At 38.3% G+C, this 19226-nt stretch overlaps 1 protein-coding gene across 1 annotated transcript in view; it reads left to right on the forward strand.

Annotated features, from left to right (window-relative positions):
• The window catches only part of SULT1C3 (sulfotransferase family 1C member 3), a 99904-nt gene extending 84058 nt beyond the window's left edge, over window positions 1-15846 (forward strand). Inside the window, exons 7-8 of the mRNA XM_012474286.3 lie at window positions 15320-15500; window positions 15734-15846. Of these exons, the coding sequence (XP_012329709.2) occupies window positions 15320-15500; window positions 15734-15846 (294 nt within the window). The remainder of the gene's footprint in view (window positions 1-15319; window positions 15501-15733) is intronic.
• Window positions 15847-19226: the final 3380 nt, after the last annotated feature.

Below are 19226 nucleotides of genomic sequence, written 5' to 3' on the forward strand. Positions count from 1 at the left end.
TTTGAGCCAAATAGCTATATCCCAAGCTAAAAATTTAGAATCTATTAATTTGAAAAGAGAAGGGATGAATGCATAATAGCTATGGCAAGAAGCAATCTCTGTCACATCTTATCTCCCCCCAAAATATTGTAAGATTATAAGCTTGTTAGAGCAGATACAATGGCTAATTCATCTTTATATCTCCCTACTTTTATTTGCTTCAATATTCATCCATGCAGCTACCTTCATTAGGTACCAAGCCCTATGGTATGTACTAGGAACAAAGGGAAAAAAAAGAATGAGTCCCTACCTCCAAAGAGCACTTAGTGTGGCAAGGAAGCCAATAAGTAAGCAGACCATGATAATCAATGAGCACAGATGGGGGCTGGTGCTCTGAGGAGAGGCCTCACCCACTCTAGATGGCATGCAGAAGCCCAGCTCACCTTGAGGATCATGCAGAAGACAGGGCAGGTGAGCTGATCCTGCTCAACACTCAGCAATTGGGAGATTAACTATAAATACACGAGTAAGCATGAAAATAGAATTAAATTGTACCACAAGTGGGTGAAGATGAGAATAACTAATCTTTCTAGGCACAACCTGGACACAGGAGATTGTGGACATGATCCAAAATGATGGGGATGTGCAGAAGTGCCAGAGGGCCAACACCTTTGATCGCCATCCTTTCATTGAGTGGACACTGCCCCCACCTCTCAACTCAGGTAAGATTGCCCGAGTGAGGTCTGCGGGGTTGAAACCACTATACTGGGTCAGTTTTCACCTGAGAGGAAAATCATTTCTGCAGTTAGCCCTTTAGAAACTATGTCCATAAGGAACCGGGAAGGAGTCTGAAGGAGGTTCAGGTCAAAACACCTGGGGAGAAAAGTACTGCCGTAAATGATTAGACTTTACACCAAATACACTAAGAAATACAAGACACAGACTGCACCCTTGAAGATTTGGTAATCGTGTTGGAAATAAAGGACATGTTTTTATAAAGCCAATAGTAAAAAACAGTAGTTTTCACAGTAGGAGACAACCCTTTGGTGAGAAGGCATTGACGTTAAAATCACACAGTCCAGTTTCAAATGCTGATGTGGATTTTTTATCTGGGTACCTTGAGCAAGTCATTAAGTATCGCAAAGCCTAATTTTTCTTCATTTGTAAAATAATAATACCTAATATTTATTGAAACCTATTGTTGATTGGGCCAATTAAGTCAGCAACATTTATTGAAAAATATTTTTTAATCTTTCCTCCCATTGAATTGTCTTGAAACTTTTGCCAAAATTAATTAACTGTTTATATGTGGGTATATTTCTGGATTTTCTATTCTACTTCTGTCATTGATGCATCAATCTTTATGCCAATATTACACAGTCTTATAATAATTCCTATAGTTTGGTAATAAGTTTTGAAATTAAGTAGAAATAAGTCCTCCCAATTTCTCTCTCATTTTTTTTTATTTTTTTTGCTTTAGCTATTCTAGGATCTTTGCATTTTCATATAAATACTGTAATCAAGTTGTCAGTTCCTATCAAAACAAACAAGCAAACGAAGAAACAAAAGTCTCCTCATATTTTGGTTGGGATTGCATTAAATCTAGTCTCCAATTATTTTGAACATTTTAAATTTTATTCAGTAATGATTTATAGCTTTCATTATGTCTGTCACATCTTTAGTCAAATTTAATCATAAGTATTGTTTTATTTTATTAAAATACTCTATTTTGATATTGCTGTATTTTAATGTTTATTTATATGTTGCAGATATGTATTGATTTTTCTTTGCCCTTGTATCTTGCAACTTGGCTTATTAGTTTTAGATTTTTTGTACTTTTCTATTGGATATTGGATTTTCTACACAGACAATCATGTCTTCTTTGAAGGAAGACAATTTTACTTCTGCTTTCTAGGCTTGATTTCTATTATTTCTTTTTCTTGCCTTATTTCACTATCATCTGGAGCCTCCAGTGTAGTATTGAATAGAAATAATAAGACCAAACATTCTTGCCTTGTCCCTGATCTCAGTGGAAAAGCATTCATTCTTTCACCGTTAAGCATAATGCTAGATGCAAATTTTTTTACGTGGCATTTATCAGACTAAGAAGTTTATTTTTATTCCTTGTTTTCTCAGAGTTTTTAATAATAAACCACTGTTAGATTTAGTCAAATGTTTTTTGACTTGGGAATTCATTTATTTTAATTCATTCTTTGTTTAGGGCTATCAATTTTTATCTCATCATCATGTTAAATGTATTTATTTTTAATATGTAGTGTTTTTGTTACATCTAATTTCTACATTTTTCAGAATTTTTGAAACTTTATGCCAGAAATGTTTAGTAGAAGTTTTTAATTTCCAGATGAAAGTGCTTCTTTGATTTTTGCTTTGTGTTTGATTTCTAGTTTTATTGCATTGTGATAAGAGATTTGTTTGTAAAATGTCAACACTATGAAATCTACTGATGTTTTATTTGTGCCTTAATATATCATTATTTTGTGAATTTTCTATGTTTGCTTGAGAAGAAAACATATTCTCTATTACCCAAAATATCTAATATATTATGTTGTTTAAATACTTTGTATCTTCTCTTTTTTCCAGTTGACTTATTTTGCACTGAAAGTTAAAACATCCTATGATTAACATGTTCTGTTTGCATCTACTGTGGTTTCCATTTTATATAAGTGGTTACTGGATTATGTGGTACACAGATATCCATGATTACTATATTTTATTAATATAATGGAATCTTTCACATTATAAAGTTTCTTCTTTGTGTCATATATATTTGGGGTTGAATACTAATTTATCTTATAGCATCACAATCCTTGCTTTCTTTTTTAATTTTTAACATTTGTGGGTTCATTGTAAGTGTATATATTTATGAGGTACACGAGATGTCATAATACAGGATACAATGCATAATAATCACATTATGGAGAATGGGGTATCCATCCCCTCAAGCATTTATCCTTTGTGGTAATAAACAATCCAGCTATACTCTTTTAGTTATTTTTAGATTTACAATTAAATTATCATTGACTACAGTTACTGTGTGCTGCTAACAAATAGTAGGTCTTATTAATTCTAACTAATTTTTGTACCCATTAACCATCCCCACATCCCCCACACACACCCACACTACCATTCCCAGCCTCTGGTAACCATCCCTGTATTCTCTAACTCCATGAGTTCAATTGTTTTGATTTTTAGATTCCACAAATAAGCGAGAACATGCAATGTTTGTCTTTTTGTGCCTGGCTTATTTCGCTTCACATAATGATCTCCAGTTCCATCCATGTTGTTGCAAATGACAGGATCTTATTTTTTTTATGCTGTCTTACTCCCTTTAAGACAGCAGATTCCCTTCTGGCCAAAGTGTGTCTATCCATTCATCTGTTGACAGACACTTAGGTTGCTTCTAAATCTTGGCTATTGTGAACAGTGCTACAACAAACATGAGATTGCAAATATCTCTTTAATATGCTGATTTCCTTTCTTTTGGGTATATACCCAGCAATGGGATTGATGGATCCTATGGCAGCTCTATATTTAGCTTTTTGAGGAATCTCCAAAATGTTCTTTATAGTAGTTGTACTAATTTACACTGCCAACAACAATGTACAAAGGTTCCCTTTTCTCTGCATCCCCACCAGCATTGGTCATTGCCTGTCTTTTAGATAAAGCCATTTTTACTAGGATGAGATGATATCTCATTATAGTTTTGATTTGCATTTCTCTGATGATCAGTGATGTTCCACACCTCTTCATATGCCTGTTTGCCATTTGTATGTCTTCTTTTCAGAAATGTCTATTCAAATCCTTTTACCCATTTTTTATTGGATTATTGGACTTTTTCCCACACAGTTGTTTAAGCTCTTTATATATTCTGGTTATTAATCCCTTGTCAAATGGGTAGCTTGCAAAGACTTTCTCCCATTCTGTGGATTGTCTCTTCACTTTGTTGACTGTATCCTTTGCCGTGCAGGAGCTTTTTAACTTGATGTGATCCTATTCATCCATTTCTGCTTTTGTTGCCTGTGCTTGTGGGGTATTATTCAAGATATTTTTGCCCAGACAAATGTCCTGAAGATTGTCCTAATATTTTCTTGTAGTAGTTTCATAGTTGAGGTCTTATGTTTAAGTTTTTAATTCATTCTGATTTGATTTTTGTATATGGTGAGAGACAGAGGTCTAGTTTCATTTTTCTGCCTACTGATATCCAGTTTTCTCAAGCACCATTTTTTGAAGAGACTCTCTTTTCCCCAGTGTACGTTCTTGGCACCTTTGTCAAAAATGGTTCATTGTAAGTGTGTGGATTTGTTTATGGGTTCTCTATACCATTCCATTGGTCTATGTGTCTGTTTTTATGCCAGTATCATGGTGCTTTGGTTATTGTAGCTCTGTAGTATAATTTGAAGTCAGGTAATGTGATTCCTCCAGTTTTGGTCATTTTGGTTAGGATAACCTTGTCTATTCTGGGTCTTTTGTGGTTCCATGTAAATTTTAGGATTGTTTATTCTATTTCTATGAAAAAAGGTCATCAGTATTTTGTTAAGAGATTACATTGAATATATAGATTGCTTTGGGTAGTATGATCACTTTAACAATATTGATTCTTCTAATCCATGGACATGGAATATCTTTCCATTTTTTTGGTGTCTTCTTCAATTTCTTTCACCAGTGTTTTATAGTTTTGATTATAAATATCTTTCAGTTCTTTGATAATTCCTAGGTATTTAATTTTATTTGTAATTATTATAATCAGGAGTACTTTTAAATTTTCTTTTTCAGATCATTCAGTTGTTATATAGAAATGCTACTTATTTCTGTATGTTTGGTTTTGTATCCTGCTGTGTTACCAAATATTTTTATCAGCTCTAATAGTTTTTCTGTGGAGTCTTGAGGTTTTTCCAAATATAAGATTATATCATCTGCAAACAAGGATAAGTTAATGTCTTCCTTTCCAATTTGGTTGCCCTTTATCTCCTTCACTTCTCTGATTGCTTTAGCTAAGACTTCCAATACTGTATCGAATAACTGTGGTGACAGTAGGCATCCTTGTCATATTCCAAATTTTAGAGCAAAGGCTTTCAGTTTTTCCCCACTCAGTGTGATACTAGCTGTGGGTCTGTCATATATGGCTTTTATTATGTTGAGGTATGTTTCTTCTATGCCCAGCTAGGGTTTTTATCATTAGTTCCCACATGCTCCAGAGGTGCCATCTGGTTAAAAACCTTAGAAAATCTGCCTGATATTCTATTGTGCTGTGCCTAAGCTGGCACTGAAACCACAAGATGTAGTCCTTCCCTCTCTTCCTTCCCCTTCCCAAAGGCAGAAGAGCCTCATCCCATGGCCACCGCCACCACAGGCCCATAGGGAATACTGCCAGACTATCACTGATGTTTCCTTAAGGCCCAAGGGCTCTTCAGTCAGCTTATGGTGGATGTTGCCTGGCCTGGGATACACCCTTCAGGGAAGTGGGCTCCCCTCTGCCCCAGAGAAGGTCCAGAAATGTCATCCAAGAGCCAAGTTCTGGAATCAGAGTCTCCAACAGCCTACTTGGTGCTGTACCCCACCGTGGCCGAGCTGGTACCTGAAGCCAGCATGCCTCAAGGTCTCATTCAAGGCCCTCAACATAGTACCTGAAAATTGCTGCAGGTTATTTGGGGCCCAGGGACTTTTCAGTTAGCAGGAAATGAATGCTGCCGGTACTCATTCTTAAAGGTCCTTCCCTTTAAGGTAGCAGACTCCCTTCTGGCCCAAAGTGTGTCTAGAAATGTCTGGGAACTAGGTCCTGGAAGGGAAGCCTTAAAACTCTGACCTGTGCCCTATTCTGCTGTGACTAAGCTGGTATTCAAGATGCAAGACTCCACCCCACTCTTCCCTCTTCTCTCCTCAAGTGGAAATAACAGATCCCTTTGGGCCTGTGAGCTGTGCAGTCTGGAAATAGAGGAGGAATGATGCCAGCACTCCTTAGCCACACCGGCTGGTATCTCAATAGATTATGTGCCCCCACCAGTCCATTGTCTCTGGGTTCAGTTCAGACTAGGACTCTCCTAATAGTGGCAGTCCTTGTGGCCTAGACTGCCTTTTGAGTTTATTTACAGCTCCAAAGCACTTTAGTCCTCTGTGGCAAGGCTTGCAGGAACTCAAATTCTGACCACGGTAATCAGTGATTTCCCCCCTGGTTAGGGCTGGTTTAAATGCTCCCTCCGTGGGTAGGTACCGGCTGAGTTCTGTCTGGTTTTGCTTTCTGCTATAAGAAGACAGCACTGAGTTCAACGCCTCACAATTGCTGTGCGCTCCCTACCCCAGTGCACAGAAATGCTCTCAGCACCACACCGCCACTTCATGGGGGCGAAACGGGGGCTGTTGTTGGCAATTCGAGTCATTTTATTTAACCTCTTCAATGCCTCTTTCAGGGATACAAAGTTAAAACCAAGTACTATGACTGCTCATCTGATTTTTGGTTCTTATGAAGGTGCTTCTTTTGTGTAGATAGTTGTTAAGTTGATAGTCATTGGATGCCGTGGGGGCAAAGGGGTGGCATGATCAGTGGAGCCTTCTATTCATCATCTTGCTCTTCACAATCTTTGCTTTCTTATAGTTTTCATTGTGTGTTATATGTTTATCCATTCTTTTATTTTTACCTTATATTAATTATTATGTTTTAGGGAATTCTCTTGAACAATGCATATAGTTGGCTTCTCTTTTATGAGCCAATTTGAAAAATATTAATAGGTTATTTAAGCCACGCACATTTATTGATATGACTGATATGTTTGGTCACAATTATGTCATATCATCATTTGTTCAAATTACTGTGGTAATAAGTAATATTTACTGTGTTTCTTTCCCTATTTAGTGTATCCTTTTCATTTTCCTTTTTGTTATAAAAAAAGCAGGAGGTCGTTTGTTTTGGTGGTGTGCTTGGTATTTAGGAAAGTTTGTATTTTTTTTTCCTAGTGGTTACTTGTGTATTATTACCGTTTACAAAACCTTGATTCCTCTTTTCTCTTACTTAATATTTTACTATCTGGTCTGCTGGTTTCAAAGGATCTGTGACTCCTCCTACTGATTATACAACAGCAAATAATCATATTCCAAATATTAAGTTGTATTACTACTTTATGGGAACCTATACAGTTTACACATTATTCTTTTACTCATGATCTACCCTCATTAATTTAATTGTAATATTATATAATGTGAAATATTCACCATCAATCCTTTTTGCAAAGATTTCCAAGTCATTTCTTGATTGAATGGAACTCATTCTAGCTAATTGATCAGGAAAGCTACATCTGGACTATATTCCCTAGTCCTTGCACATTTAAACCTTTTTTTTTGGTCTATCCTTGATACTTGAAGCACAGCCTGCCTGGAGATAACATCTTTTGTTTACATTTTCTGTCTTTAATTTCTTTAAAATGCTGATCAACAGATTCCTTGCTTTTTATGATGTTTTCAAGAGTTTGATGCCAGTTTGGTTCCACTGACCTTAAGGATTATTTCATATTTTGCATGAAGCATGAATTTTTTTAAATCATAAAATATAATAATTTTACCATATGTTTCAAAATTGATCATTATGAATCAACTTTCCCTGATGCCCCATCGTTAACATATAAATTCCAGTCTTTTTCTCCAGAAAACTGTTTTAGATTACAAGTTTAAATACTAGTTTTATTCCACTGTTTTCATTTTCTTCTCAGGAACTCCAGCTGCTACTAATGTTAGACTTTCTTTACCTGTCTTCAGTGTCAGCCACTTGCTCTCTGAACCTTTTTACTTCTTTCTTTTCCTTGCGTCGTTGTCTTAATTGGTTTAATGCTATTCTTCAATAGCGTTTATATTTTCATTTTATTCTATTTCCCATTATCATTTTTATAATTTCATTTTTAATGCTAACTTACCTTTTTCTTCTACTTCTTTGAGTTCAACTGAATCTTTTACACTTTCTTTTTCTGTCCATATCTGTTTGTACTTTTTGTACTTCTGATTTCAGATTTTATTTTCATATTCCCAAATGTTTGTTTCAAGATATTTAATTTATTTTAAAATGTTGCATTTTCATTTTAAGCTTTGTAGTTGATTTTGTGGGGATTTGCTTTGATTTTTTTATTTGACTCTTTGATCTTTATAATAGTTTTGTGTGAGTGAAATCTTTTTTTTTTTTTTTACTTACTTCATGAACATAGTTTCTAGTTTGAAAATGTCCTCTTCCATCAGTTCTGCCTTCTTCTGTGCAGTTTTGTTTACAATTACTTAGTACAGGTTAGTTGGGAGGAGAAGAAATTGGCATCCTTTTACTTTCTCTCTTTTATGCAGAATTTTTAATTTTCTCTCTCTTGCTTCCTTCTATCCCTTTACTGCTGTACCTCCAAGGAGAACCTCCCTTTCCTTACATATCTCATTCTCCATCAGAAGCTATCTTCTCCATAGCTGACATTTAAGCTTTATTTGCAAGCCCCTTCCCTGAGGTTGGTGCTGCATATGACTACATCCAGCCTTTTAGCATTTTAGCATCCAGCCTTTTATATTCAGCATTTTAGCAGTCAGCATTGGACTTTCTATTTCCAGGAATGACTTTGTCTGTGCTTTATTTAAGTCTTTCTTGTCTCTCTACTGTTTTTTACAAAGCTTCTCCTCCTTGGCTCTCCACACTCACAGACTGACTGATTTCTAATCCTGGCTTTCACATTTACTGACTTGGAAAAATAACTTGATAACTATAAGGCAGTTTTTCAGCTGAAAATATTTCCCAGCACAATGCTTGTACGTGCCTTATGGTTATTGTAGTTTTTGGCCTTGAAAGTAAAAGTTGAAAGAAAATTTTGCATTCTTTAGACAGAGCTACTGGGCTATAGAGCTGTTCTCATCAACCGTATTTATCTGACCACAAAAGCACACACTGATGTCCTACAAGTACGGGAAGTAATATGCTTCCATAGTTTTCAATATTTCATCAGTGCTTTCCTCTACCAGAATGAGCAATAAAGCTGTCATCAGAAAGGAAACATAGGCATAAAAATTATTAGTTTAGACAGAGAGCTGACTATTGGTTCAATCAGATTTCAAATGATTGGCACAGCAGTAATATCGAATCTATGCACTGATGAGAAATGTTTGGCTGAATGGTGTGGCCTTGTTTCCCAGGTCTGGATCTGGCTAACAAAATGCCTTCTCCTAGAACTCTGAAGACTCATCTGCCTGTTCAGATGCTACCACCTTCCTTCTGGAAAGAAAATTCAAAGGTAAGAAGAGCCAACTCTTCAAACCCAATTTTATCAGCATGGCCTAATAATGTCTCCAAGTAGAAACAATAAAAGACACTAAAAGAAAGCCAGTGGATCAATAGCGCAGATGGTGGCATTACCCCACATTTCCACGTACTCCATTCTGGATTCATCTTCCTTCAAAATATTATTTTGGGGTACATATTGGGAAATTTTCAGACAAAATTATTTTGAATGTCTGCCATCTAAGCCACATTCAAGGAAGGTGATCAATGAAACAAGCAGGTATTTCCTGAGGAAGACTGATCTCTTGGATTGTCCTGTAAGGAACCAGCAGAGTCAGACCTGAAAGAAAACTGTTTGGAGGAAAACCTGTGAAAAGCGGAGTAAGTCAAGTAAATATGGAGAGCAATAAGATCATGATGCAAGTCTGACCCCTATGAAGGAGAGGCAAGGAAGGAAAGTTGAAGACTCAGACTATAGTGCAGCCATGAGCAAGGTTCATCCAAGCTGATGGGGAGTCCTCCAGCCAAAGTCAGCCATCAGAGAGTCCCATATCTCATAGACTGGACCTGCCTAGGCATGCCTCCTGTGTTTACTCATTAGCCAAGAGCAGCCATTTGGAAATGTGTTCTTGTAAAGAACATGATAGTGGATTCAGAGTACAGCATTTGAGGTTATCCATCACTTACACTTTCCACATCCAGAGATCTGAACAGCTCATGTTCATAGCCACCATATGGCTGCCCTGATGAGATAATGTACACCTTGGTATCCAAAATCTGCTCCTCTTCCTTTCAGGATGAGAAGTATGAGTCTGTCTTATTTTAGTTTGTCCCCCCTCACACACACCTTAATAGACAGCTGAGAGATCAACAGACTCTCAGAAAGCATATCTCATGAAGCAAGCTCCTAGGTACTGTTACACCTTTATTTCCTCCACTTTCAAAAAATATATATTTTTATTTTGACACTTCCTAATTCAGATCCTATAAATGCAGTGTACATTGAATGTACCAGTGTTTCCTTTTGATTTCTGCTTTATAAGTTAGTCTTAAATTAATGAAATGTGTAATATAAACAAAATATTGACTTATACATTCGTAATAAAAAGTATAGCCATTCAGCAGAACCAAATGCTTGTATCAGCTAGACCAGCACATCATCTCTTTCTAAGCAACCTGCTTTGTAAACGCAGTTATCTGAAGATTGCTGAGAGAGTCAGCTGATATTAAAAAGTGTTTTTCAGCTAAGACAACTGCAGAGTCTTAACAATCTTCTAGACTGAACTTACCAAGAAAATCATAACGGTCAAATCTAACCAAATACTCTCTCTTTGGTGCAGTGCTCAGATACATGATGTGAGTAATTGCTTTTGACATCCTCTTTCTTCTGAGCTTTCATGACTCACCAGCTCTTTATTTTGTCCATCTCCTATCTCCAAATAAGGTACAATACAATTGAATAGTTTTTCAATTATCTGCTTGCTTTGCTTCCCTGATTTGCTGATTTGCTTCCCTAAGATCATGCCCAGGTCACCTGGATGTGCGAAAACTTGTTGGTTTATTCCACAGATAAATATCTTCATTAATTGTATGTTCATTTTATTCCTCAAGAACCAATATTTTCTCCAAATCTTATAGACTCGTTGTCAAAAGACACACTAACACTTGGTTAGTCATCAGACTAACATCTTCTTTTTGTAAAATCAGGTCTTCTAAATAATGTAAACATCTCAGTGGTAGGACTTCCATTTATCCATTTAGACTTGGTGTGAATTATTTGAGTAGGAAATGACTGTAGGGAGCTTATTCCAAGTTTTTCATTTTATGATGGTATGGTGGCCTGAAAAATGGTCACTCCAAGATAGCTACATCTACTAATCACCAGCACCTGAAGATATTACCACATACTGCAAAATGGGCTACACAGATGTGACTAAGTTAAGGATCTTGAGATGGGTAGATTATCTTGGATTGTCTTGGTCTTAAATATCAGCACAAGGGTATTTAAAAGATGGAAACAAGCATACCAAGGGAGGAAATAGGAGCTGTGACAACTGAAGCAAGAATCTGGAGTGATTCAAGGAAGGGGTCAAGAGCCAAGGAGTACAGGTGGCCTCTAGATACTAAAAACAAGAAAATGAATTCTCCCCAGATCTGTTAAAGGAACCAGCCTTGCTGACACCTTGACTTTAACCCAGTGAAATCTGGCCTTCAGGACAGCGAGAGAACAAATCTACATTGTTTTAAGCTATTTGTGGCAATTTATTAAAGCGGCAATTGAAAATTAATACAGATGAATCAAAAGATTCTCAGAAATTGTATTTGACATTGGACCCCACACCTAATGTACATTTGAATATGTTCCCTGTTTAGCCTAGGACTTCCCATTTCCATTTAGGCCTAGAAGGCAATAACCAACATAAGCATTAAGGAATATTACACAAAATATATGTACATAATAATAAGACTTTACACTTGTATCATTTATTATTTTGATACCATAAATGCTTTCATAAATGCTGGATAGAAATCCAGTAGCAAGAAACAAGGCAGAGAAACAGAGTCATAACAGGACTGTGTGACTGTGTTCATCTGAGTGAGCAAAGATGGAAAGCAAGAACCTAGGGCAATTCACTAAGAGTAAAATAGGGCTGGATGATTGGTTGTGTTGGATACAGAAGTTCCATAGTAAGACACAGCACAAAAATTCTTGAAAAACCACTGAGAATGGTTCCTCTCCAGCCCTGCGGAGAATCATACAGCAGTGTAAGATGGGATGGAAGCCAGAGTAATGAGGGGAGAAAGGGGTCAGCAGGACAAGAAGCCAAGAGGTCAGCTCCTTCTCACCAGACCACGCACTGCCTATCCTATGAGAAGACCATCACACACAGCTCCAAGGATGGACTTAGCACTGTCCTCAAGGGTCCTTGAACCTCATCAGCAAATGGATGTAGAAGTGATAATTTATCACTAAGGCTGGGATTCATATCATGGAAATTAAACCAAATGGCTAGCTGCTTTAGCTCCTCCCAGCCTAGAACCTAGTTAAGATTCCTTGCTTAGTGAAAGCCAATGGGAACCTTCACACACTGAAAAATATACCACATGCTATCATCTGCATTTGTCCCGTCAAAATTCATATGTGAAATCTTAGTCCCAACAGTGATAATATTAGGAGGTAGGACCTTTGAGAGGAGATTAGGCCATGGGTGGGAAACCCTCATGAATAGGATTCATGTCTTATAAAGCACAACTGTCTCAAGACAGCAGATTGTCACCACATACCAAATCTGCCAGCACTTTTATCTTGGACTCTCTAGCCTGTAGAACTGTGAGAAATAAGATTTTGTTGCTTATGAGCCACTCAGCCTGTGGTTTTTTTTTATAGAATCCTGGATGGATGAAAACAACATGGGTATCCTCCTAACTTCCAGAAATATCACAGTTAGGGTAAATGTAGTATGCACCGTGTAGTATGCAAACTAGGACACTTCTGTCATAGAAAAGGGGTGCTCTTAATGATCATGCTAAGACCACAGCTATAAATTGGAACTGTGCCTAGACAAACTGAAAGGGATAGTCACCTTTGATCATAGAAAATGCATAAACATTCAATTATTCAAATAGGATAGTCCAAGATTCTACAAAGAGGCTTTCTAAGATTATGGTCCTCTGTACTGGATGATACTTTGCTGTCTTGCTTTCTCTCTGCTTCTCATTCCTCTTGCTGGCCGATTCCAGATTATCTATATGGCTAGAAATGCCAAGGACTGTTTGGTCTCCTACTACCATTTCTCAAGAATGAATAAAATGTTGCCTGACCCTGGTACATGGGAGGACTATGTTGAGACATTCAAAGCTGGAAAAGGTGAGTGGAAGAATTCATATGTCCTTATTCATTCACCTGCTGACAGCAGAAAGGAAGATAATTTTCAGTGAATGGCTGTATCCATCATGGTCTTGTGAGGAAGTAGATGGCACACTCAAACAAGGTCATCTGGGAAGACTCTAACAACAAGACTATTTACAAGGCTATGAGCAGAGTTTGAGGAAACTGGCAAGGGCTAGTACAGTATTCTGGGGAGAGTACCAGCAGGGAGCCAGATCTCTCTAAGACAAAAGAGGACCCCTTGACAGGAGCTAAGGCCTTTGGTGGGGGAAGTAGTGAACCACAGTGAGCCAACAGGAAAGGCATCAGGGAAATAAACACAATGTCCTCCTCTCCTTCTGCCTCTAAATGCCTTCCTCTGCCTCTTACTGACACAGTCCAGCTGCAATCCTGAGGGCAAAGGAGCCCATCGACACAGTCGATGCAGGACACTATGCAGGGCACCAAGCAGAGAGGAAGAGGATGGAGAGTGGAGTTGGCAGAGACAACAGAAAATACCCAGCGAGCCTCTCTTTTTTCTATTTACCACCAAAGAGAGTGAAGGTGCCTAAATATCCCAGTATTTATAAATTTTTCATAATAAAAGTCTTCTTTTTAAAATCAGCCTGTTCCGAAACAATATTTATTGTATAATATTGACCAATGCACTATGTGATGATGCAAGGAAAATAAAGGTGTTGAATCCTTGGCCACAAGACAATCTTTCATGGAGTAGTAAGTTCAAGGGTGGAAATATAAACCAAGGGATCCAGAATACTTTTTATCGTCATCCTAATTAAAAAAAAAAAATCCCTGTCTTCTGCAAATGAGAATTCTCCCCAGGGTCTTTGGTCTTCTGGTTGTATTTACTAAATGTTCCCTTTTATTTGAAACATTCAGGTTTGTTTTACAAGCTTCATCGTGGCATTGACATCTTATCTCTTTCCTTCCCCTCAGTGCTGTGGGGTTCCTGGTATGACCACGTAAAGGGATGGTGGGATGCAAAAGACCAGCACCGCATTCTCTACCTCTTCTACGAGGACATGAAGGAGGTGAGGGCAGTGCCATCTCCATCAAATCCTCCCACATCCTAGGATACACCAATCCCCATTTAGAACCCTAGCGCATGGGCTTTCCTACAGAAGAGCCTTCAGTGCAAGTCCATAACACTCTTTGCAACTCAGTTTTATCCTCAAAGGTCTAACTACTGTTTTGGTATTATAAATTTTCTTTGCTTTAATACAGTTTTCAAAAGATTCTTCTTCCACAGGAAATAGCACATGCTTTATAGTTGAATCAATCTGTTGGATCCTGATACTTACGAGCCAGATACCTTTATCTACAGAGTGATATCATGTCTATCTCATGAGATCTTTTTAAAGATTTACACTATCACATTTGTAAAGTGTACATAGTTGTGTTCAAGAAATTTAGCTTCCTTCTCCCTCTTGCACACCTCAACCCCATATCATAAAGCAAAGTTTACTCCACAAAAACACTGGTAGGATTCATCCCATATATTGGGACAGTGGACTGATTTATGAATTTCAAACCATGGTGTATGAGTGGCTGCACAAACTCACTCTCATGACCCAGTACATCAGCATCCTAGAATTTAAAAAGTAGCATCTAAGATGTCCTTGGAAATGTAATCAAAAGCTATAGCTTTCTCTCTTTCTGTATCTCTTTGATGAAAAGGATCCAAAAAATAAGGATTTATATTTCTAGGTCAACTAGAGATTCCTTTTATTCCTCCTCTTAGTGACCTTCTGGTAAGTTCATAGGTTCTTTTTGCCATCTGTTGTAGTCTAAATACTAGAGTTAGTCATACTATGCTTCACCACCAACATTGTTCTTCCTTCACACAACTATCCCTGATCTCTCCCAGGAGATATCATTGCTCCTTCCCACCAAATCTTCTGGCACCCTGTACTACTCTGCAGGCAATATGTACTTTTTCAACCAGCAGTGTGGTTGTTTGTGTTTATGTTTAATTCCCTTCCTGCAAGGGAAGCCTCCTGAGGGCAGGGACAGCCCTCGCCTTTGTGTTGCTGCAGCATCTGAGACAGTACAGTGCCTTGCGCTAGGAGTCACTTGTGAAATATTTTTGGAATATGTTTGAATTGATCCTTTAACTCATTTCTTTCAAAATACTGTCCAAATGGAACATCATCCCCAAGGGAAGACCCAACATGATTTGTTTGGTGTGACTGTTCCCCATACAGGACCCAAAGCGGGAAATTGAGAAGATACTGAAGTTCCTGGAGAAAGACGTATCAGAGGAAGTTCTGAATAAAATCATCTATCACACCTCCTTTGATGTAATGAAGCAAAACCCAATGGCCAACTATACCACTTTGCCCACCAGCCTCATGGACCACTCCATCTCCCCTTTTATGAGGAAAGGTAGATAAGCTTTGTAGTCTAAGGTGTCAAATGGAACTTTGTGGTCCCCATGATCTGGTTAGATTTTCCAGTAATGTTTCATGCTCCATTATATATTATTTCCAGCAGCACCACTGTACATCTTTTGAGAGGCAAGCTGCCTGTTTCTCCCCATTCTTTGTGGGGTCCTAAGAGTGCATGCTCACCTCTCCCTGTACTCCTGCAGCAATCAGTGAGATTTTGCCTTGTTTCAGGGATGCCTGGAGACTGGAAGAACTATTTTACTGTGGCCCAAAATGAAGAATTTGATAAAGACTACCAGAAGAAGATGGCAGGAAGCACCCTAACCTTTCGCACAGAGATCTGAGAGCAGTCAGGGAGTCTGCCCTGGACTTTCTTACCAGATTTTTGCCATTCAAGCCTCATGATCAAGGACACCTAAAACAAAGACACCCTTCCTCCAGTCTGGAGCTATTACACACTAGCTATAGATCCTATGCCACTATGATAATACTTCATCAAAATGTAACCAAATCCTAGGTAGTTTTTAATTAAGATACATGATCCCTCATGTAGACACCAACCACATAATGTACTCACCTGTCCTAAGGCAAAATAAAGGTAACTTAGTTCCATCACTGGTTTACAATAGTAAAATAAATAAAGAGATAAGTAAGAGTGTAATTTCAACATAAGAGAAAGTGAACAAGAGAAGAATGAGGATGAGAAGTGGGCACTAGGGAGAATGTGAGGGGGAACTGGTTTTTATTTTTAAAGGTCAAGAATGAGAGGCAGAGGATAGTTCTACTCTTGAAGATATCAGATTAGGACGTGCAGAGGGTGGCATGAAGGATGGAATGCTGTGAGCTGGGTCTGACTCAGGTGGCTTCAAGCTGAAACGGTCCCAAAACCAAATAGAGAGGCCACAGGAGAGGAATTAGAATGCAAGATGAGCAAGAAACTCAGCCTAGTTCTGTGGCCAACAGAAGGCTGGAAAGCAGAGAAAGATTTTGTCTTTCAGATGGACTTCTGAGAAGGGGGTGGGGTGGGGGGAGAGAGAGAGAGAGAGTCTTCACTGAGCTCAAGGAAAAAATGAAATATTCAGTAACTGTTGCAAATTAAGAAAAACTTTCACACCTCTGTGGAAAATCATTTTTTGTCTTTTTTTTTTTTTTTTTTTTTTTTGAGACGGAATTTCACTCTTGTTACCCAGGCTGGAGTGCAATGGTGCGATCTCGGCTCACCGCAACCTCCGCCTCCCGGGTTCAGGCAATTCTCCTGCCTCAGCCTCCTGAGTAGCTGGGATTACAGGCACGCACCACCGTGCTCAGCTAATTTTTTGTATTTTTAGTAGAGACGGGGTTTCACCATGTTGACCAGGATGGTCTCGATCTCTTGACCTCGTGATCCACCCACCTCGGCCTCCCAAAGTGCTGGGATTTTTATCTTTTTTTAAAAAGGGCTCTTAGCAAAACTGTCAGCATTGCCAAGTTGATCAACTACACTTATGATTATATTCTTTTTCTTCTTTTTATCAAAACTTGTACCAAGAAAATATCTGCCATCATTTATACAAGTTATACAAAGATCCATGTATTATTTTTTTTAATGTGAGGAAGGTACATTTTGTGGGATGGGTGATTTCCTTATCATTAAATCATACAACACAAAAAATTATCTACCCCACCCAGTAACAAAGTATATCCCTTTGCATTCTTTCATCATTCCCTCTCTAAAGTAAGCATGCAAATCATTAACCACATGACAAATATCCCAGTATAGTATATATGCAGAGTGCTGACCTGCACTGAGGAAAGATATGGTGAACTGAATCAGCGTGATTCAACAGCAAATGAATTTTTATCAGAAACACCCACGCCAAATGTCTTGGGTTCATGTTCCAAGAGCTGCCTAACAACGTAGGTGGCAAGCACATAATGACTCCCTTTATGACTATGATAGAAACTGGACATATGGGCAGTATTGATCAGAATATAGGCAAAGGTCTAGAGTGTACGAATAGGCAAAACTTGCTTTTCTCCCTTTATAAGGCTAATATTTTTACTTTAATTGTAAAAATAGATTTCATTCTTATATTCTCTATAAATTTCAGCCACAGAAAATATTTCTAGAATCCTCTTTTACAAAGCTCTGCTATGTCCTTTTAAGCAATGCTAAAAGTACTGTGAAGAATAATTAATGGTTTAATTCAATCTTAAAATATCTTTGGTCCAGCTGCATAAAATAAACATGATAAAGATGACCATCCATGTATCCTAATCTAACATTCTTGATGGTCATGGATAATTTCAAAAGAACTTGTGTTCCGATCACTTATTGCATACTTAGAGAGAGAGAGAGAGAGAGAGAGAGAGAGAGAGAGAGACTCTTAAATACACCACAGTCATAGAAGATCAAATTGTAAATGTTCAATTTACTTTAGAACCATTAACTTAGAAGAAAATAAAAAGCAGCAATGGGAAGTTAAAATCATAAATTTCAAAGTGAGAATTACAAGAATCAGAAAGATCACATCATTCAACAATCTCACTTTTCAGATAAGAAGAATAAGAACCAGGGGGAGAGAGAGATGACCCTCACAAACAGGTCACGGCAGACACGGTTAAATCAGGATCCCCCAGCCCCTGGCTAGCTCCCTACACACTTCAGGAGTCACACAGATTGCAAAAGTCTTCTCTGCAGACTGCATCTTGCACTCACTCACTTCCTCTTTGCACTTGGAACAGCTTGGGGGTTCTATGGATTTTCTGATTACATGAGATTCCAAAACTTTTCTAATGACCTGCTTAGAAAAAGAAAAACAACAAAGCCTGAATAGGAATCCACTTAGAGACCCTTCCCAGATAGGGTCTCTGCATTAGAGCATCTTGGAGATGTCCATGAGCACGAAGGAGACCCCAGCAGAAACTGCCCTTTCCGAAAGCTGAGTAAAGTCCAGTTCTGCCCTCCATCCCCATCACAGGGCTTCTGGGCTTTCTTTGGCTTGTAGGTACCAGGCAGACACCCCCTGCCTCCTGCCCAATCTCACCAAATCTCCCACAGGGCCTGCCCTCAACGGAGTGAACTGAGCTCCCTATGCAGCCCCAAAGGCTATGTTCCTTTGCCCACTAATAATCTACTGTGGGTTTTGCTGTTACAGGAACTTCAAAACATGTGAGGCAAATTTTAGTCCGTATAAACTCAAGTATGGGGAATGCCAATAAACAAATGACAGAAAGGAGGGTTAAGGACAGGAATAAAAATCCTTAACCGTTTATAGGGGTTGTTAAAATGATCACCTGAAAGGCCATCAGACCTGAGTGCCTCCAGTGTCCCAGGTTCCTATGGAAGCAAACCGAGACCAAATTCAGTTACACTGAGGACTCAACCAGGTCAGAAACCACCAGCCAACCTCGGATTAGGGACTTTCCACTTATTGCTCCACTTTGACCAATTAAACATTTCCCCTACACTGGTTCCCATTCACTATATAAAAGTCTCCTCACATGCTCCTTCAAAGGAGCCCTGAATCATTCCGGCTTGGAGAGCCATATTCAGGAATCACTGCCTGCTCAAACTCTTTAAAATGTCAGAGTTTACCTCTTAACAGTTCCTATTGTTTTCAGCTTAGTAGAATTAGAGTTCATACTAGGGGAATCTAATGATCAGTCTTCTCCAAAGAGGTTTTTCATCAGTGGAAGACTTTCCCAGCCCTTCTCCATTATCAGTGCCCTTTCTCTCTCTACA

The sequence above is a fragment of the Aotus nancymaae genome, unplaced genomic scaffold (assembly GCF_030222135.1).
Source record: "Aotus nancymaae isolate 86718 unplaced genomic scaffold, 86718_ANA_hifiasm-v0.15.2.pri h1tg000155l, whole genome shotgun sequence".
Classification (NCBI taxonomy): Eukaryota; Metazoa; Chordata; class Mammalia; order Primates; family Aotidae; genus Aotus; species Aotus nancymaae.